At 36.6% G+C, this 21,995-nt stretch overlaps 1 protein-coding gene across 1 annotated transcript in view; it reads left to right on the top strand.

Moving 5' to 3' along the window:
• Positions 1-21,995, top strand: part of BCAS3 (BCAS3 microtubule associated cell migration factor) — a 766,782-nt gene that overhangs the window by 291,307 nt on the left and 453,480 nt on the right. The window contains 1 exon segment of the mRNA XM_078156106.1: positions 20,733-20,883. Within this exon segment, the coding sequence (XP_078012232.1) occupies positions 20,733-20,883 (151 nt within the window).

The following is a 21,995-nucleotide window of genomic DNA, read 5'->3' as shown; positions in this document are numbered from 1 at the left end:
GCTCCAGAGGAGAAAGTGAGGCTGGTGACTTTGCACAGCCCTCCCTTACTTAAATCCAATTCATTTGCAAGTCATGGCATCATCTTCCTGATGTCATGGTCCTCTTCCAGAACGAAGGACAAACCATAAGTCCCACTTCCCTGCCAACTTTCCTCTTCCCTCAAGGAACAGGTGCAGCACGAGACAAAAGGCCTGAGGTCAATGGGAAGGCTTGTTCCTCTTTGCCCTGGCGGTTCTCCACAGGCTGGCCCAGGAGGTAGAAGTTGCCTTGTGCTGGCGCTGATTCGCTGAGGGGGCATGCCCAGTGAAGATGGATGGGAAGCTTGGGATCAGAGGAAGGTGTACTTAGCATAGTGCCCTGGCATAGAATAGGTGCTCAATAAATGCTTATTTCCTTCCTTCCTTCCTTCCTTCCTTCCTTCCTTCCTTCCTTCCTTCCTTCCTTCCTTCCTTCCTTCCTTCCTTCCTTCCTTCCTTCCTTCCTTTCTTTCTTTCTTTCTTTCTGAAATTTTGGAAATATGTGGGCTGTGGATCAGAGCTATAGAGCCTGAACTGTTAAGCAACTTTAGAAACATTTTTATTTGAACAAAATCCAACTGGAATTAGAGGAGCTATAGGGTTTTCGGTGATCCATTTGTATTTTCCTTCGCTTGCAAATGACTTTATTTTTGAAACAGCGATTTAAAATATTTTTTCAGATGGTTTTGTGGTATTTACAGTGATGCCTGAGTACTCTTACTGCAATTTTTTTTCTTTTTAAGTGTAGAATAATTTTGTTCAACCAAAATTTTACTAGGACTTTTAATCACAGAAATTTAGTGTGCATGTGAGGTAGCTAGATCAACAGGGAAAACCACAGAAGTTATAGCCCTGAGACGGATTGGCTTCTTATATGCTTGTGAAGGATTTCTATAGAATGCCACAACGGCCTCTTTGGTCAGTACTAATACATAGGTAGATTTTCTTTCTCATTCCTGTTCCATTTTGTTTTCTGTAAGTGGAAGCCCTGCCCAGAAAATGAGGCTTGGGCTTACTTTGCCAATATAGTTCATGTAGTTCACCAATGGAGATTATAGTCAAGATTTGAATTCTAGCCCTCATCCTTCCTAGTTTTATGCCTCTCCTCCCTCTTTTTTTTTTGTGTGTGTTTCAGCTCTCAAAGTCTGAGTCACTGAGTTTCAGAATTCTGTAATCAACAGGTTCAGCTGGGATGTCAGTCGTTCATTCACCCTATAAAGGGATCCCAGCCAGCATGAATTGGAAAATCAATAGGTAGGTAGAAACAGGGAAAGACAACTGAAGGAATTTTTGTATCAGATTTATGACATTCAGAAATACTGTTTTGGGGGCCTGCCTTGTCATTTCACTGCATGAAGAAGGCATACAGTATTCCAGGTTCCAGCACAACAGTCCTAACACTGTACTTTGGAAGAGGGCCCTTTTTAAAATCAAGAAGAATCAGGGGAAGCTTTGTCTGTTCACGTTTGCTCAAACTACATTACTTCAAAAGTCATGCCATTACCCCTTGTGTTTCTTCCTTTCCATTCTTTTTTAAGGCACAAACATTACAGTGCTGGTCATTTTTCTTTAGCGTCATGTCAAAACAAAATTGGAGTGCTTGTAAATTCATTCCAGAAACAATGTATTTACAGTTGATACTTGCCTGGCATCAGCTTGTTTACTCACACAATGTAAACCTTTGATCAGGGTGGGATTCATTTTGAAAATGAATCACTCTTTGGCCTCACTGTTGTTTGTGCTCCTTTTAGTGAAGTGAGGTAAAGGAAATCGTTGTCCTTTACACCCTCCAAAGCCAGTACAGATTCAATTCTGATTATTTTCTCTGGGAATGTCTTCATGATGGTTTAGGACTGCCCAGGTATCTTTTTGATGAACTGAGACAACTTAATATCCTTTATTTTTTTTACCCAGAAATAACTTAGAAATAGTTTATTTCTTTTACATGTGTTAATACCCACCACAGTAAAATGAAGGTTAAATTTATCTATTTTATATTTTATGCATTCTATTTATTAAAAACAATTTTAGTTATTAAATTGGTTCAACTTCAAACTAGAGCCTTTCTTCCAGATGTTTTATTTCTTTTCCGGATTAGGTTCTGGGTCCCCCTAGTTTTTCTAAAATAATAATGTCTGTCTGTCTGTCTGTATCTATCTATCTATCTATCTATCTATCTATCTATCTATCTATCTATCTATCTATCTATCTATCTATCTACTTATATGTTATATCCCCCCCCACAGTAGAATAGGAGCTCCCTGTATGCAGGAACTCTTTCCATTTGGGGTTTTGTATCCACAGTGCCTAATACAGTACATTATACATGATCAGTATTTAGTAAATGCTTGTTAGATTGGATTGGATTGGATTAGATTGGTTTCTATTCCAGATTTAACAGAAATTCACCCCATAACCCCTGTCTCTCTTCTCCTCCTTCCTCCTCCCACCACTCCCAGTCTCATCAAGATGGTGTAGGCGAATTTACAACAAATTGTGAGAGAAGTATTCTGTTTCTTGTCTTATCTAGGGAACAATGTTGTTGACCCCCAGGAGGAGCCATGCTTCAGAATCTCTCTAAAGATATTTAGAATTTTATGTCTCACTTAATGTAGCAACGAGACCCTAAGATTCTGAGACCAAGGCTTTGCAGTAATCGTCTCATTTGTTACAAAAGTACTTTGGACTTTGAGCCCTTCGTGTTTGGAACATCATTTTTCCTTCCAGTATGTGTGTTGGGTTACTTTCACCCCTCAGGACCTCAGTGTTTAGCTTATATGTTGCATTGCATGGTCACAGATACTGTTATTCCATAGTTTTTAATGAGACATCACATCACAGATATAAGTAAAAAGCAATCACACATTTCAACCTGATACAGTATTTCTACTTAGAACAGCCAGTAGTAATCTGCCCCTTCTCAAACTTTTCTTTCCACATCAATTTTATTTACGCATTGAAGTTTCCTTTTGCTAAGTTTTTTTGCCAAATAATCATATTTAGAGTTATCTCTGCTTTAATTTTTTTTTTGCCTCAGATGACATATAACATAAATTTTAAGTGGAGAAAATTCTATTCTTTCAGGCTCTCTCAGTACCTAGGTTTTACTAGTTAGAAGACGAACCTAAAGTTTTAAATATATTTCAGTCACACACATACATCCACTGTTATTTTTTCTCTTGGAAGACTATTCAAGTTTTTATAGTGGCTTTATCTTTATGCACGTGCTTTTTCTTTCCTGTGTTCTTATAACATTATGACAGTCCCGAGTTTATTAAAAACCACCCAGATCATGCAAGCTTTACATATTTTCACGTCACTTTCCAGTTTCCCAGTACTTCGCTCCTCCTTACCAGATGAGTTCTTATGGGAAAGTTGGGTTGAAAGGAGTGACATCATCACATCTTTCTGAATAACAGATGGGTTTCCTTTAAGGAACACTTACTTATGAAACCACCCATTTAGAGAAATAGGAACAAAAATAGTTTCAAAGAAAATTAGGTGTAGAAGATCTTTAAGAGCAACAAAAAAGAAATTCTTTACTAAATTTTTCTGTAAAAGACAGACTATAAAAATGAACCAGAAACAGAATATTTGAGCCTTTTCTTCATTTTAGTGTTGTTCAGGGGGCATACAGCAGAATTATTATTTTTTGCATGTTTACCGATAACTTGTTTTTGTTTCTAGAGGATGCAGTTATCAATTAACACTGACCTGCAGCTGCTCTTGGTTATGGCTTTTAGTGCCCATCAGATATTTCCCTCTTCTTTTATGTCTTTACATACTCTGAGATTTCAGCATCCAAAATGCTTTCTTATCCAGCTTTTTTCTTTTTTTCTCGTTTGTATTTAATATTTAATATGAGCCTCCTCTAGAGGGCGGTGTTTTCTCAGCTTTCTTGCATCTACAATATTCTTACCCTCAGTGTGGCAGTCACTGGCTGATTCTGGGGAACACTAAGATCATCTTAGCATTTCAGGTTCCCTTCAGTCAGAATTTCTTGACCTGTGTTCTGTTGTGTCACTGGACAGATTTGTATTTTGGAGAAACAGACACACCCAACACTTTAACATAATTAGATTTGAGATAGCGGATTTTGTGTATAAAAGAGTCAGTACTAGGGGAATATTTTGCTCATTATGCAGGAGTAAATTACTTTGTAAGATCATTTTAGAATAGCCACTTTTGCACAACTAAGTCCTTCTGTGGGAAGCTCTGTGAACAGACCTTTTGGACTTGAGTTTTTGCACCTGAAATTTATTTTCTTGAAATCCCCAGTTCTCTAGTTAGAGAATGGTACCCTTAAAACTTATCGTGAGTCAATGACTTCTCATCTGGATTCCTCAATTGAACGAAGTTAAGATTGTGCTAAATGATACAGTTATAGGTAACTTTCTGGTCACAGTCACTTGAAAGGCAAATGATGTAGTTATTTTCTGAAAGGCTTCATAGCTTGTTGGCTTACACACACACACGTGTGTGTGTGTGTGTGTGTGTGTGTGTGTGTGTGTGTGTATAAAATCTAGAGGCTAATGGTTGCATTTTATCTGGGACCAAAAACTAGTTTAAATAGGAAAGTGAATATATATTTTACACATATATAGTATATATTATATTATAATTATAAAATTATATATACAAATCATATATATATATAAGTTATATATATATATATAATCAGCACTTATTTATTAAGTGCCTACTATGTGCTGGGATATTGTTAGACCCTGAGAATATTAACAATAACCAATAACCATTTATATAGCACTTTAAGGTTTTCTATGGCCAAATGCATATAGCTGTAGTTTTATAAACTTTACAAGTTAGTATTTTAATTCAATTAATTCAGTTCAGCTGATATTGATTAAGTAATTATAGCATGAAAGCATTGAATTATGTACTACTTGGAGAGCAAAAAATTTAAATGAGACTTGGACTCTTTGCTTTTGAAGCTTGTGATCTGATGGGATGATATGACACACTTGTAACTCTATAATACACAATAATGAATAATAAGTATATTAAGAAGAGTTATGTGCAAGGTGAAAAAGGTGAAAACTCATCATTGACTGAAGGGGCTAGAATCAGGGAAGGTATTTCCAACCTGGTAATACAATTAGTTACCCGGTAGAAATAAGAGTAGGCCTAAAGGAAATCAGACAGTTGAAATAATATTTAGTCATCTCTTCCTAATCTTTTTGTTAGTGTTTGTTAGATTTTCATTGGAGTTTGTTGAACTCTCTCTATTCTCTTCTTTCTCATATGTTTGTGCTCTTTTGATCTAGTGTCATAGTGAACACTAGGGTGACATGATGTAGTTGGTAAAACTGTTGGACTTAATGGATTTGAATTGGTTTGACTTTAAGAAGGTTCTCTATATAGCTCCTAGTTATAAGGTGCAAGTGGGAATGACAACCTAATGTGGAACGGAAAAGTCAATCAAAGGAGTATAGTGAAGACATTACAGTGAGATGGCAGTTGTGGATTTTTGGAGGTCAGATTTCCAAATAGAGAAGTCCATGCAAGATTCTGTGGAAGCTCTAAATGCCTAAATAGTAAATGGGTGAGTTTCATGCACCTTATTTCAATGTTTACTGTGTGTGTAACGCAGGTAACTGTATCCTTTCTCTTCCTTTGTGTTTGCTGTATCCAGCTACCCTGGATCCTTTCCAGACCTAACCTGTCTCCTACCCTAGGGGCACAGTTTAGGACATATGATTGCTACCTGCTTCTCTACCCACTTTTTCTGAGATTGAGCCCTACCCTGTTAACAAAAGTTAGGTCACTTTTTAGCCTTAGGGTAATATAATGGTCCTCAAGTCAGTTTGTTTCTTCTCTGAATTTTAATGCAGTTTATATCAGATGAAAAATTAGAGGTATAATAAAATAGTTCAGAGCCCCAACATAGAAGAATTTCTTTTAGACAAAAGTTTGACTGCCAGACAGGTTTGAGCTCCTTGAAGGCAGGAACTTTCTTTTGCCTCTCCTGTGTGTAGCACAGTATCAGGCACATAATAGGCACTTAATAAATGTTTATCTGCTGACTGGCCTAATTTAAGTAAATTTGCTAACCGATCTAAAAGTATGAGTTGAAGTTTTTAAGTATTTGTGTAAAGGGTACCCCCCTCCAACATGTTAATTGTGTCCAAAGGTAAAACTGTATTGTAGAGGGAAGCTAATTCCAAGAGACCAGAGCTGAATATATACCAGAAGAGACATGGGAATGAAGTGTTTGAGCTGTCAGGGAGCAAGAGCCAGGTGGGGAGCAAATCAGGACCAAGCCGTGTGGGGTTTAGCCATACTCAACAGAAGGCCTACAATATAAGTGATTCAGCTAGGTGAATGGAACAATGTGATATAATGCTGAAGGAATGGCTACACAGAATGAGTTTGAAGTTATAGAATGAACAAGTTATTAGCATCAGATAGGCTGAGGCGTCATACTTCTAAAAGGGACCACGCTGGCCAAAGTATTTTTAGATATTACCAGGGAAGCTGAGATATGGATAAATGTTCAATAATGCACTAGAAAAAAATCTTCTTTCCTTCAAATGAGCAAATGTTGAAATTCAAATGATCTCTTTGACCTCTTTTATGCATTTCATAATTTTTTCCCCAAAAACTTAAAATGCTGCATGTAAACATCACTTATTTTTATTGTTGGATGCCTTATCTCCTTACTAAATTGTGAGCTCCTTAAGGGCCGAATTATACAATTTTTTATCTCTTTCATCTGTCTCCATCCCTTTGTACAGTGCCATGTACACAGTAGGTGCTTAATGTTTATTGAATTGAATATTAAAATTGTGATAGTAGGAGGAAGTGTTTGGTGTGATGGGGGAAGTGGCACATTGAACTGGAGTAGAGATGAGAAGAGGAAAGGGATTTAAGGTTCATTGCAAGAACTGTTAACACTAGATGCTGAGGTGAGAATAATGCTGAGTAACCTTTAAAAAAGTAAAATGGTAGAATTAAAAGAGTTCATTGTTACTAACTAGACTACAGCATTTGGAGGATAGGGTCGGTGTCTTAAAAATGTGATTACTTCCTTAATTAGGGCACAGTAATATAATGTGACAGCTATAGTTTTGGAGTGGGTGAATGGGTATAGGTGTCTATTAGATCCTGATGAGGGAGCTTTGATTTCTGAGTGTGACAGAGTTGATAAAGAATGTTATGTAGTAGCAGAAGAAGGAGAAGCAGGGGAACAGAGTAGTTTTTCTTGGATTTAGATTGTCCAGGAGCTACTTATTTAGGTGTCCTAGTATTCTTCCTTTTGGCATTCTTTATCTCACCGATTTCCAGCACTTATAAATGGATTGCCATAACATGAACAGGCAGCTTTGTGTTTTTATGAGAATAACTTGTTTAGCTGAGTGCTGTACCTTGATTCTTTATTCATTCTCATGGTATGTTGATTTTCTATGATTGATTCTGTAATGAACTGGTGATCTTATGCTTTCTTGTTTCTAATATTCTTAGAAGACTCTACTCAAAGTGAGTATATTTCCTGTGGGGTTATTTTTACATGGGTGAAAAAAATACAAGCATATTTTGAACAAAGATACTGAAATGTTAACCTGGAAATAAAGTAAAGGACAACCAGAAGATTTTATCTTGCTTGCTCTGCAAAATGCTTGTTTTTACTCTTTCTTCTCACCCCTATCCCCTGCTCCCCCCACCTCCCCCGGGCGTTTTGTGGGGCTGTTAAAATCAGTGGCTTTTTCCCATCTGAAGGAAATGCATCTTTGACACTTCTCATGACCTGAGTCATGGTGCTGACACAGAGCCAGAAAATATTCTTAACAGTTCTGGGTAGAAGCAGGACTTCTGGGGGTGGGAAGAAGAAATAATATTTTGCCATTTCAGTTTATAATTATAGGTTTGAGGTATGTCACTTCAAAAATATTGTCATTCTGAGATTTATCCCCTGCTTTTTGTGTCATCATATTTTGGGTATGCTGTGTTTAAAATGGAGTGAAAATATGAAATTGGTAAACTGAGAACATTCTGACCTTTTCAAGTCTTTGGAAGTGCACTTTGAGTGTCCTATATTGGAATAGAACACTTGTATGATTTCCATACCATTTGGGGCATGTAACACCCCCAACATGTACATATGGCCTTATATTGCTGTATAAACTTAGGTAATCAAAATTGATATAGCCAAGGGTTCCTCCTTAACTCCTTTGGATGAATTAAACTCAGTTTTCTTCTTTTGATTTTTCTTTGCATTGGTGAGGTGTTAACTACTTTTCTTTGTTCTTCTTACTTCATCTTACCTGGTACTTTTTTTATTTTTGTCGGCAGTGAAGTGGGGGATTCAAGAATAGAGATTAGTGAAGAGCAGTCATTTATAGTGTAGATGGAGAGTTTCCCTTGCTTTAATGTCTAACGTATGATTCTAGATAAAGTGTTTGGCTTTTGGGAACTTTTTAAGTATGGATTGAAAACATTTGGTTCTTCTCTTTCTGGATACTGTATTTGTACTTTATTTAGAGAAACTGAAAATTTTGTGGGTGCTTTTGGATACCATGGTAGAAAGAATCAGAAGCAAGTGCTTCTTTGCCTTTTTGTGTGTCTTTGCCTTTAGCATTCTGGTAAGTCCTATTATCCGCTTCCCAGAATAATCTTTTTAAATGAATAAAATAAGATATGTAGGATTTCAAAGGAAACCAGTTATATTGAAGCAAGATAATATTTTTCCCATTCAAGTTTATATATCCCCTGAAATTTTTCAATGGACGACTCGGGGGCTGTGGACCTCAGATTAAGAATCCTTGGTCATACATGGGAAAGGCTGCCTTTCTATTCCTGTAATTTTTAACTGACCTGCATCTTGGATTTTTTTCCCCTTGTTGTGCTGATGGTAATCTTTCAAAAAATCCACATTTGACAAACAGATTTTTATCTTTGAAATGAATAATAAACTGCTAAACACACAAATTCACACACACATACACACACACACACACACACACACACACACATATATACACACACACACAGCACACAGATGTACTGCCTTTCATCCCAGAATCCTTGAGTACTATAAAAATAATTAACTAGACTTGAAACTCTCCTCCATAGGATAGAGATCTTGTTAACCCTATTTAGAGATGGGAGAACTAAAGTATGGTGAGATTAAGCATCCTGTTCAGAGACAGGCCACACAAGTACTAGAGAGGAAATGTAACTCAAAGGTCAGCCTTCTCTTCTAACCGGTGGATTTCAGTACCTGTCCTCACACATATTCCATCCTGAAGCCCGTCAGATAAATTTTTCGTATTTCATTAAAGCTCCTCATGGCCACTTTCAGGGTTCTCAGTTTTTCCTTTTATTTTCCCTTGTCTGTTTTCCTTTACTTTGGAAACTTTTCCAACCAGTCCTTCTCACTCTTTTTTTCCTGGCCCCTTCTCTGGTTGTCAGTACTTCCTATATCTTGAGTTCCTCTGCTTGGCCGCAGTCAATGTCTCCTAGAATTTTGGAGCTGTATGCATTACATCCCGCCTTGTCCTTGTCTGCAGTAGACAGTAAATGCCTTTGTTACAGCAATGAGAATTTTTAAATAATAGGGTCTGTGAAATTTCTGACAACCTTCTGTGTGTGTGTGTGTGTGTGTGTGTGTGTGTGTGTGTGTGTGTGTGTAAGAAGATACTTACAGATACTTGCAAAATCTTAAAAACATTAAGCTTCATTTCAGGATCAGAGGGTGGATTTATTTTCTAAGTGTCTTTCAAAGGAGATCCTTCTGAGCTTCCCCCTATCCTCTGCAACACGGCCACTCAACATTCCTGGAAACATCTTCATTGCCAGGTGGTACCTTTTGTTTATTTGGATAAGGTGCTTTAAAACAACACCAAGTGAAGCTTCTCTCTTGAAATATTGCACACTTCAATATGTAGCTGCTACCCCCAGTCCTTACAACTTCTTAAATATTGAAAAATAAAGTGGATGACAGCAACCAGTAGTGGGACTAAACTTCCTGTATCTTTAATCTCCCTCTCTTTAAACATTGTGCTTGGCAGCAGGGAGCAAGTTGTGTGCTGTGTTTTTTGGTGTTTTCATGATTTTTATTGAATTGTCTGTTCCGCGCTCTCAGACTACTTCTGTGAGCCAGTCTTGCTTCCGCCCAGTTCAGTATGTGGGTCAGAAGGCACTGTTTCTCACTAGGGCGCTGCTGTTTCCTCTTCCGACTCAAGTAGATTACAGATTATACTGGAGCATGTCTGAGAAAAGGTCAAAAAGGAGGGTGAAAGTCCTGGATCTGCAGCTGGGAAGCTTTTCATTCTCATCTATTGAACTTAAAAAAAAATCAAATGGAAAAAGAAAAATACACCCAAAAAAACATTAACTAACAATAACCCACATGCAAGCAATTCACATTTGCCTATTATCCTTTATTGTGTATTTTGAAGGGATTTTATTTGGCTTTCATTAAATGATTATCTAGTGTTTGGTTGAAAAAGCTTTAATGTGAAATTGGACAGCAAGCAATAGCTACATAGACTTTAACTTCCCTGAGCCCGGATTGCCTTTGATTGTCTCAAAGCAAGTTACCATTGTGCTTGTATTAAGACAGAATCAAGAAGCCTGGGATTTTTCTACCACAGAGTTAACTCATTTCAAATATTTGGTTCATATAGGATTTTTAGCTCTGTCAGCCCTATAGCAGGATATTAGAAGCAGGCTGACTGCTTTGGCCTTCTGGGGAAGAGAAAAAAAAAACTTACGTGTGTACACACATATACATGTTAATGAATTTTTGTTGTTAGAAAGACATATACAGCACAACAAAGATACGTAAGTCTGCTAATGTGATAGATAAATATGTTATTCAGGGATAGAATTTCTGTTCATGGTGGTGCTTGGAAATTGCAGTAATCATCAGTGGCATAGTGAAAAGTGGTACTGCAGGTGTTTTGGAGAAGTCAAAATGTTCAGCTAAGGATGTGAGATGAGGAGACCTATGCCCCAGCTGAAAAATGAGGATTATCCTATGCTATAACCACGTGTAGAGATGGTGGGGAATGAGCTTATCACATCACTATGGAAGACATTGAGTTTTATAAAGGCCTTCATGGCATATGTTCTCAACCACCTTGATATTTATTTGTAGGATAAGATTGAAAAAAATGAGATGTTACCACACATTCCAACATCAAAATGCTTTCTGTAGGATAGTTGTTATAAAAAAAACCCTTTTTTTGTATTTCTTTTATTTTCTTTTAAATGAACTTTCCCCTTTTTATTCTTCCCTTCACCCCAACAACCAATGTTTTCTGTTTTAAAAATCATCAAAGCACCTCCAATATTCCAATTTTTTTGTTCTTCTTACCAAATAATTGCCTTCTCTTTCATTAAACTCACTATGCCTTATTTGTTAAAAATTTTTTATGCATCTTGTTTTTATCTCATCTTTATTTCTTAATATATCATTTTCTCTTCTTTGCCCAGAGAGCCATCTCTTATAACAAAGAATAAAAAAAGAGAAAAAAAAATTCCACAAAATTAATCAACACATCAGTCAAGTCTACTACATATAATGTTCCATATCCACAGCACCCGTCCTCTGTAAAAAATGAAGGGCAGTGCTTTCTCATATCTCTTCATCAGGGTCATATGGTCTCTTTCATTTCAGTTTCCTCTACAATTGATCCACTAGTCTCTTCTGCCTCCAAGGAATATCCTTAAACGTGCACCTACACACATATATACCTATCTGTCATGAAGTTCTTAGACTCCACCTGGTAAAGCATTTCCCTAGCTGCATGGAAGCCCAAAATAAGGACAAATCTGGACCACTTATACCATTAAAAGAACAATGGCAACGGCCTACATCTTTTGCAAGCAATGATAGAAAATGAAGATTTTAAATTGGATTTTAAAAACCATTACTTAAATGGTCTACTGGTTTGTTTCCTTTAATTCTCCTTGCTTATCAATCCTGCTTGATAGAATGCTACATTTGGAAAACTGTCTGTCCAACCATGACAAAACTATGAAATCTCTGTATTTTGATATTAATCAGTTTGAGAAGTGAGTGATTTAGTTGAAAGAACCTTCAGCTCTAGGTCAGTAATACTGGGTTCAAATCTTTAAGCTGCTCTGTATTAGACATGTGAATCTGAAGAGGTCACTTACCATCTCTGAGCCTCTGTTTCTTCTTTTGTAATGATGCCTTCAGTATTTTATCTTGTACGTCTTTCATCAGGAAAGGATTTTTTAAAGTGGTAAAGCACTATAGGAGGTGTTGTTTATTAACAATATCATTTTAGCCTCATTGCTTTAAGTATGTAGAAGAAAATTGATTTTTTTTAAAAGGCAGAACAATAAAATTTCCTCTGTTTTAAATCTTTGTAAAATATTTTTTTCTTTATTTGGTTTGGAGTAAAAAAAAATAGAAAGAAAGAGACTTTGTAAGTTAAACTTGGTCTGGAATGGTGAACAAGTCCCAGGACCTAGCTTTAGAAGCAGCTGGCAGCAGGCCATGTTCACATGTTCTCGGATCGTTGCATTCAGAAGCTAAGAATACCAACCAAGCTTCTGCAAAAACGGTAAAGATAAAACAGAAAGGAGGTTAGCTTTGCAGCAGCATTACCTGGGAGCCGATGCTGATGTCTTTTCCACAAATGTCCAACTTTGTCAAAGCCCAGTAAATCTTGGGAAGTTTATTTTCCTTGTAGCATCTGTGTTTTATAATGGGGCCTTTAATTTGTTTTTACTTTGTCTGCAGGGATTTCTTTTGTCCGGAGCTTTCAGCCTCCTTTTTTTTCTTCTGTGCAAGTGAGTCTGTTAATGATGGCCAGTTTGGGAATATACCTCTGCAAAACTGACATGACAGCCTGTTCCCTGAGTGCAGCAACAAAGCCCATTGTTATTTTCTCTCTTCACTTTTATCCTCAACTTAATCCATTTTTCCTCTGTGTATTTGTGGTGTAGAATGTCTGGAAAATCATGGCTTGGAGTAATGCCTACATGATATGGTGGCAATCCCAAATAGCATATTTTAGCTCTGGTCAGGTCATGTTCAATAGGAGGAATGAGTGAACTAGCCATAGGTTTTCTGAATTCCTTCTATCAGGGCAGCTCTTCCAGATCCCAGAGGGCAGGCCTTTGCCTACTCACTAGCCCCTATGTGGAGGAGCAGATGCAATCCACAGCTTTGCCATTTTCCAGGTCACTTCCGTGAGAAGGCAGTTAGGGAAAATCAGAACAAGAGGCCTAGAGGAGTGAGAATCAGGAAGAGAACAGACATCCCATATGAAACTGGCATTCCTGTGCTTTCCCAGAATTCCAAGATGCCCTGCAGACATTGTCCTCTTTGTGCTAACTGCTCTAAAAGAGAAAGCATTAAAAATAATTGCCCCCACTAAAAAAGAGCTTCCCTCACAACAACCCCGTGAAGTAGGTAGTGAAATCCCATTGCTCCTCCTTTACAGATGAAACTACAGTAAAAATAGGTTAGATGATTTGCCTGCGGACACACAGACTGTGTCAGTGCTAGGGATAGAATCCTGAATCCAAGTCCAGCCCTCTTACCACTACACCATACTGTATTTTTTCATTATCTAATACTGACTAGCTGTCTCACTGTTGGCATGTCAAATAACATCTTGTTATGACTCATGTCCCTCTTCTGTAAAGCCTCAGTCTCTAAATTCTGTGATCTGATTTTATGAATCTGAGTCTCACTTTCTTCTTCTTTTGAGGTTACTGATACTTAGACTGTTTTCTATATACCACAGGGTTATTGTGAATAAAATCTAAGTGTCACTTATTATTTCTGTTTTCATTTGGAAATGTTGAGAAACATTGGAATTGAGTACCCGGAGTTACACAACAAGTCAATGACAGTGACCCCTGGTTCTCTTCCTAGTTTATTGCTTTCTATTGAAAACTTTTAAAAAAGTGATTCAAATATTGATGTCCTCTTTTAACAATCTGAAAGATTGTTATTACTGAACTATTTTTTTTAACAACCAGAAAAATTCCTGATTCTGGGATCCTTCTCTCCCCTTCCTTCTCCTACCATCTCTGTCTCCATCTTGTTTCCTCAACTGTTAAATACCTATAATAAGAGAACCTACCCCTCATGTTTGTTTTGAGGATCACATGATACAATGTTAGTAAAGCATTTCCTGGCATATAGTAGGCACTACATAAAAGTTTATACTCTTCTTTTCCTTCCTTTCTTCTCCAGATGAAATTCTTTCTTTCACCTCTTGGCAAACAGTATTACTGGTGCTTGCTTGTTGTTTTTTTAAAAAAATTTTTATTTTATTTTATGACTACTCATTTTAGGGGACTGGTGAACCTCTAAAAGTCCAGAATTACAGCAGAACTGTATAAGGACTGGAAAGCCTGTAAACTTATATAGTTTAGCTGTATAGACTTGACCCTAAAAACTAGGACTAGGAGTCTTTTAAGAAATAATTTTCTCATGAAGTTTTTGGGACTTCCTGTGTCTCATTGTGCCAGAAATACTATGGGAATAGCCTTTCTTGTGACATTTTGTCACTTTTAGGTCTTGTCCCAGCTGGAGCTTGAAAGTGCAGAGGTGTTGGAAATTTACATTCATTCTGATGTTTTGATATGTCCATGTTCAGAATGTCCTATTTTATTTCATTCAGCTATAATTAAAATATTGGCATCTTACTCTTTGCTTTTTTGGAGTTAAAAAACAGCAAGAAGAAAAGTGGGTAGGAAGGGTTAATGCCGGTGATGCCTTGGTTTTGCACAGTGATTTTCTTCAAGCTTCTCATGATACTATTTATCTTGTGTATCCCTGGCATGTAAAATGAGAAGGGATATTTTTGACCCTTTAGAGAAAAACAAATGTAAAGAGTCTTGATCTGGGTCAAAACATTCAGTCTATTTATACTGGTTTGCCTTTTTGGTCATTGAATGCTACTACCTCTTCAAGAAGAATCTTCCAATGTTGCTTACTAAATAGGGCTGAGACTTGGGCCTTGATGAAAGTAACCACAGGACTGTCCTTACAGGGTCCAATGAAAAGAAGATTCTGCTGTTCTGGGTGCCAGAGGAGAGGAGAGGAGGAATGGAATGAGAAACACTCCCTGTAACTACCTATTGCTAGAGGAGGCCTGGTGATCTAATCTTAACTTGTCAGAGTCATCTCTATCAAAACAAATTTTGATGATTATAAAAGACAGTCTTTTGCATGGTCCCCAGCTCCTGTGTGCAGGAGCAAATACTTTCTGCAGCTTTGCTCAGAAGAGCCATCAGTGAAAATTAGGTGCAAGGGTTTATGGGAGAGAGAACCAAGGAAAAAAAGCATCATCCTTTTATTCTTATATGCTTGATTTGCAGCCTAAATTTGAATTTCCTTCTTCCCAAACCCCCCAAAATCGTTAAAAATGTTTTTCTTTAAATAATATAGAAATTTACATTTTAAATTTATTTTAAAAACATGTTAAAATAGATTAAATATTTATTAAATAATTAATATATTAATATTATGTATTATATTAAATATGTTAATATATTTAAATATATATTGGTTAGTAAAAACTAACCAATATATTGACCAGTTGTGACTGTATATGCTATCCTTCATTTTCATAGTCCCTCCCACCTTCATTTCTGTAAGGAAGGGATTGAAATACCCTCTCATCTCTACTTTGACGCTAAGTTTGGTCATTATAACTTCACAGCATTCATTTTTGATTTTTTGAACATGTGCATTTTAACTTTTGGTACCATCTTTTTGCCTAGGATGTAAGATATTGATTGTTTAAATCATTTTTCCTCCTACTTCACAGGGAAGCCAGAGGTCATGGAACATTAGCTTCCACTTGTATCCCTAAGCTTTATCTTTGCATATCACCATCCTTTGTATCTGCCTAGATTCACGATCTATACTCTGGTCCCTATCACTTCCTTTCCTTCACTTCCTGTGTCCCACAAATTCTATTGGACTTCCTTCAGGGTTTGTGTATTTGTTGTTATTATTCAGTCATTTCAGTCGTGTCCAAGTATTTGTGACCCCATTTGGAGGTTTTCTTGGCAAAGGTAATGGAATAGTTTGCCATTTCTTGCTCCAGATCATTTTACAAATTTTACAACACTGAGGCAAGCAGGGTTAGGTGACTTGCCCAGAGTCACAAAGCTAATGTGTATTTGAGCTTGCATTTGAACTCATGTCTTTCTGACTCCAGCCATGGCATTCTGTTCATTGTGCCACCAAGGGGCTCTGCCTGGTCTATGTATTCATTCTTTTATTCATTTATTTGCAAGGCAGTCAGGGTTAAGTGACTTTCCCAGGGTTACTTAGGTATTAAATGTCAAGTATCTGAGGCCAGATTTGATCCTCCTGACTTCAGGGCCAATGCTGTTATCCATTGCACCACCTAGTTGCCTCCCCACCTTTTTTTTCTGGTTTGTTTATTTAGTATTAGAATTTTTAAAATAATATGTTTAGCTACCCTCCATGTCCTGTATACATTGTGAATGCTGCCCTTAATTATCCCTTGACATGTGTAGACAATTTCCATTAACTTTAATAGGAATTCTGAAAAAGAAATGAGGGGGAAATCAACCCTCATTTTCTGTTCCTGAGATTCTTATTCTTTTCCTTGTTTTGCTAAGGTAGCATTTGTTGAAGTTTCAGTTAAAATATCCATTGGGTATTGTAAAAACATCCATTTGCTGTCCTGGGGATGTGGAGCATTTGGTTAAATCGTTATGTAAATTATGGAGGCTACCTTCCTGCTTTGATGGTAAAAAGAAAGAAAAAGTCCATAGTCCCTTTACATTTCTGACACTTCTGTAGCTAACTTTATAAGTACTTCCTGTCTGAGTCATTCTTTAAGATAAATTCTATACTATCTTGAGTGTGGCAAGGTCTGTCTCCTTGTTTTCTGGAAATAAGATGTTGCTTAAGAACCTTTCTTTGAACTTCTGTTTTCACTTTACATCCTGCTAACTCACAACTTGCCAAATCATTTAAAACATGATTTTTTGTTAGAAGTCAGAAAGTCATGATTTGGAACAATTAAAACTACACTTCCTTTATATGATAAAAGAATTGTAGGGTGATAAAAGTTGTGATTATCTATTTATGTCTTAGTAATTTGGAACATGTGCCATTCTTTAGTTGTCATCTGTAATGGTGGCATGAGTTCCTTGAGTTAATTTAACTGGGTTATACTGGTGTTGCTCCTTTACTGAAGAGTAGAAGATTGACAACAAAGATCTGAAAGCTTCAGATTAGAATTGCCTCAACTCTAGGGAGCTCAATTTTTAACCTGAAGCTGCTTCTGGTTGTTCCTTGATTTATCAGGAGTAGATGAAATAAGTTTCATTTTCATTACAATGAGTGAATTTGTCAGATAAGATTTCCTAAACTCTTTATACAAGGAAAGAATAGCCATGGAGCAGTTTTGGCTTGAGGTTACCTGGCTGCATCTAAGCACTAATTGCATTCAAGTGAAGGAGTTCTATGTGGTTATAGCAATGCTTATCTTGTTTAAAAAAAAAATTGAGACCTAATCCAAAATATGAGCAAGTGAGGTCTTGTTAGCTTTACTAGCATGTGAATCTTGAAAGGATTTTTTAAAACAAATAGGAACCTTCTCTGCCCTTTAAACATTTTTCATTTTGTTTTGTTTTTCCCATTCTCTTCATCATTAACTTTTTATGTAAAATTCTTACTATAAATCATTTGTCTTCTGGATCAGTTGTGATAGACAATAGATTGTTACCATTCCGGTCTGTCTTATATCAGGATAATGGTAAATAAAGGCCAGATCACCAAACTAACTTTTTCAATCTTGAGATACTTCTGGGGCATTAGTTTCCCTGAATGTATAATGTCATGTGCACAGGTTACAAAATAGAAAGAAACGACAGGGGGAAAAGCCAGTAAGCTACCAGTTATGTTGAATTAAATGACCCTGAGGAGAGGGCAAAGAAAGCATTGAGTGTCTTTACAAAGATGAGAAATTCATTAAAGTTTTTTTTTCCTTCTATCTTCAATCCATTTAAAGTGCCATTATGGCTTTTCAGTCTGCTTCCTGTGAGGGAAACTTTCGTACTGTCATTCTTCCTTGGAAAAAGGTGGTTGCACTGGGGGTGTAGTGGGTTTGAAATCTAAAGCACCCTCTTCACTCCAGCCTGTATGGATTTGACATGGGGTTTGTGTAATGTCTATTTAGAATGCCCCAGTTGTTTAGGAACCTAATTCCCAATATGGCCTCCCTTTGACTGGGGACAAAGCCGACATTTCACAGCATTATGGAAACAGAGAAAAACAAGTTAATGATCTAAACCTTCTAATTCACCATGGCTTGTCTCTTTAAAGCCCTTTGATTCCATTATAAGCTGGCTGGCTCCTGCATTGTTTGCTTTCTTTCTTTCTTTGCTTTCTTTACATTTCTTTTTTTCCCGTCTGCGTAATTTGTAGCCCATTGCTTTTGTGGTTGAAGGCTGAAAGGTGGTAGCTACAGTGTGATACAGAAAGCCGTGAAAACTGGGAATATGGTTAAATGGGAGCTTACTCCCAAGAATATTATAAAACTTGTAGCTATTTCCCTTTGGTATCCATCTTGTAACTTAACTGTTCTTTAAGAGTGGATGAACTTGGCTTCCAGTCTTGATAAACCAATATCACAATTTAGTTTAGGACTGGATGGCAATTGGGCTGGTACTCTAGACCAGGGATGGGGAGCTTTCTGCCTTGAGGCCACATATACCCTCAGATCTGTTCTGAAGTTTGGATTCAGTCAAAGGGCCACACTTGAAGACCTAGAGGGCCACATGTGGCCTTGAGGCCATAGGTTCCCCACCCCTGCTCTAGACAATGATTTTCTTAACCAGTAGCAAAATTGAGAGATGCTGAGTGCCAGGTTCACCATTAAAGAAATGCTAGGGCCATCTTGCCAGTTGTAATGTTTGAACTCCTATCTTTCTGACTTGAGGTCTTTCAACTACAGATATAGTGACCCAAAATCAAAAAAATTCTTATTAAAAAAATTTCTTTTAGTTTCCCCCCATCTTCAGACATTTCAAATTCAATTTTTTTATTCCCCCAAGTCTTCACATCTGCCAGTAAATGAAACATAATTTTATGAACAAATGAAGTTATACATAGTACAATTATATTCCTCACCTAATGCAATGATTTTAAATCTTTAAAACTGACATATGTCGTACTTTAAGTTTACTAAGTTCTTTGCATATATTATCTTATGTAATCTTTAGTTACAGATGAGGAAACTGAGACCCAGAAGACTTAAGTGACTTGTCCATGTCACCAAATTGCTAAATGCCAGAACTGAGATTTAAATCCTTTTCTCTCTCTGTCTCTCTCTTTTTATTACACCATACTTCAGCTCTATAATCATTTAGTTAATCTATGTTTTTAGGAATATGATTTTTCCTTTGTGTTCTGCTTTAGCTACATCTGAGAAATTTTGATATTTTGTCTCATTATTATCTCTTTCACACAATTATTCCTAGTATCATTTATTTTTTGATCTTCTTGATATTAAGTAGTCTCCACTTAGGTGTATGTTTTTTTGTTTGTGCTCTCTGAATTAATTTTTATTTTATTATGATCTGTAAAGGATATGCTGAATTTTGGGGTGTTTTACATTTATTTGAAATTTCTTTGTGTCCTAACATGGTCAATTTAAAAAATGCAGAGAAAAAAATTGGTGGTGAGAAATATGTATATTCTTTAGTGGTTTTATTTAGAAGTCACCATAAGCCTTTAACTCTAAATTCCTCACGATTTCATCAGTTCTATGATTTTTGTTTATCTTTCTGTTATATTTGTCCGTCTTTGAGAGGGAAACATTGAAGTCTCCTGCTATTGTTGTTTATATCTTTTAGTAATTCAGTTAGTTTTTCCTTTATGAATTTAGATGCTATGGCATTTGAAATATGTCAGTTTAATATCAATATTAGTTTTTTATGTATGGTTCCTTTTAACATAATGTAATTTCCTTGATTCTCTTGGCATATTGTATGAATTTTTATGTTTGTTTTATCTGATAGTATGAATCCAACTTGTTCTTTTTTGTACTTATGTGCATTGTAAATGTTTGAGCCTCTCTTTTTTATTCTATGTATATCTTTGCTTTTTGTATATCTTATAAGCAACCAATTGTGAGGCTTTTATTTTGTATTCAATGTTACTTTTTAATTATTTAGTTTGTTTAATCCATCCTATTTAAAGTTATGAGAGTTTATAGGGTCATTTCAGAAAATATTACCTGAATTTTAACCACCCCTCCCAATTAAAAAAAATACATTCTTACTTTGGCTTTAGAATTTTTGGACATTTTATCTCATATCCTGAAAATGCATTAATGGCCTGTCAGAATGTCTAACCTCCAAATTATCCATAGTGATGATGATCCACTTTTTCCTTGGAGCTAGAAATAACACCACAACAGGAAGCAGAAGATCTCATAGTCTACTAGTCCTAGATCTGTTAATTAGTAGCTGTGTAACTTTAAAGAAGTTACTTTATTTCTCTAGACCTTAATTTTTCCATTTCTATAATGACAGGATTGAAATAGATAAGGCCCTTTCTAGCTCTTATTCTTTAAGTCTAATAGAGATTATTTGGGATTCAAATTTGAACTAAAATACTTCTTGCTTCAGATCAGTAGATTTAGAGTCAGTATCTTCAGAGGTAGAAGAACATCCTTTGCTAATGCTGTCATTTCTTTGTCTCATTGAAGGAAAACTAAACAGTCAAGACTCCTACAACAATTTCACCAACAACAATCCCGGCAACCCTAGACTTTCCCCACTCCCCAGTTTAATGGTAGTGGCGCCTCTTGCACAAATCAAGCAGCCAATGACTTTGGGGACCATCACCAAACGCACAGGGTAAGCAAATTACTCGCACTTGTTGCTTTTTATTCTGCTATTTTTCCATAACTAATGTATAAGAACAAGACTGCTTTTCATTAATGTGGTTTTGATTTGTCTTCTTTTTTCCAGTAGCGTGAAATTTAATGGCAACTGATTAGGTACAAATTTTAAAACAGTTTCTTCCTCCCCTCCCCTCTCCATGTCCTCTCCATGTCCTCTCCTCTCCTTTCCTCTCCTTTCCTTTCCTCCTTCCTCTCCTCCTTCCTTTCCTCCTGCCTATCCCCCACCTCTTGCAAAAACAACAACAATGAAGATTCACTTTGGCTAGTAAAACCCAGATCTGTTAGCCCTAGACTTTACTGTGTTTTTGCCTTTGCCTCAAGGTGTCATTTGGATATTCTTGCCATCACAGTAGAACATTCTCTAGACATACTCTTTAGCCAATTTTGACCAATACCAGTACTAGAGAGAGAAGTCTTCATGTTAGCATTGCTTTTAGTGCTCTTTATATGGACTGGGGCAGTGTGATATTGTAGGCAATATAGATGTCCAACTCTAGGCATATTGCTTCAGTTCTCTGAGAGGTTTCCTCCTCTATAAAATACAGTCCTTGTCCTTGCTTAAGGGTTCTTAATGTGGGGTCCATGAATTTCCTTTTTAAATATGTTGATAACTGTATTTCTTTATAATTACCTACCTTTATAATCCTAGGTATTAATAAAAAGCAATTCTTTTTTTATTAATTTATTTTGATTTATCAGCAATCACTTCCATAAGAAGTGATTCTCCCCCTTCTTCCCCTCTTTCCTCACCAAGATGGCATGCAATCAGATATAGACTATACATAGACATTCCTATTAAGCATATTTTCACTTCAGTCATGTTGTAAGGAAGAATTAGAACCAATAGGAGGAACCACAAAAAAGGGAAACAAAACAAAACAGAAGGAAAAAAATAGCAAGTGGTATGCTTCGATCTGCATTCAAACCCCATAGTTCTTTCTTTGGATGTGGATAGCATTTCCCATCATGAGACCTTTGGAGATGTCTTAGATCCTTGCATTGCTGATAAGGACTAAGTCTATCAATGTTAGTCCTCACACAACGTAGCTGTTAGTGTGTACAACG

The sequence above is a fragment of the Phascolarctos cinereus genome, unplaced genomic scaffold, assembly GCF_003287225.1.
Source record: "Phascolarctos cinereus isolate Bilbo 61053 unplaced genomic scaffold, phaCin_HiC Scaffold_5;HRSCAF=322, whole genome shotgun sequence".
Taxonomy (NCBI): domain Eukaryota; kingdom Metazoa; phylum Chordata; class Mammalia; order Diprotodontia; family Phascolarctidae; genus Phascolarctos; species Phascolarctos cinereus.
Note: the sequence above shows the minus strand (reverse complement) of the source record. Positions and strands in the feature narration are given on the sequence as shown.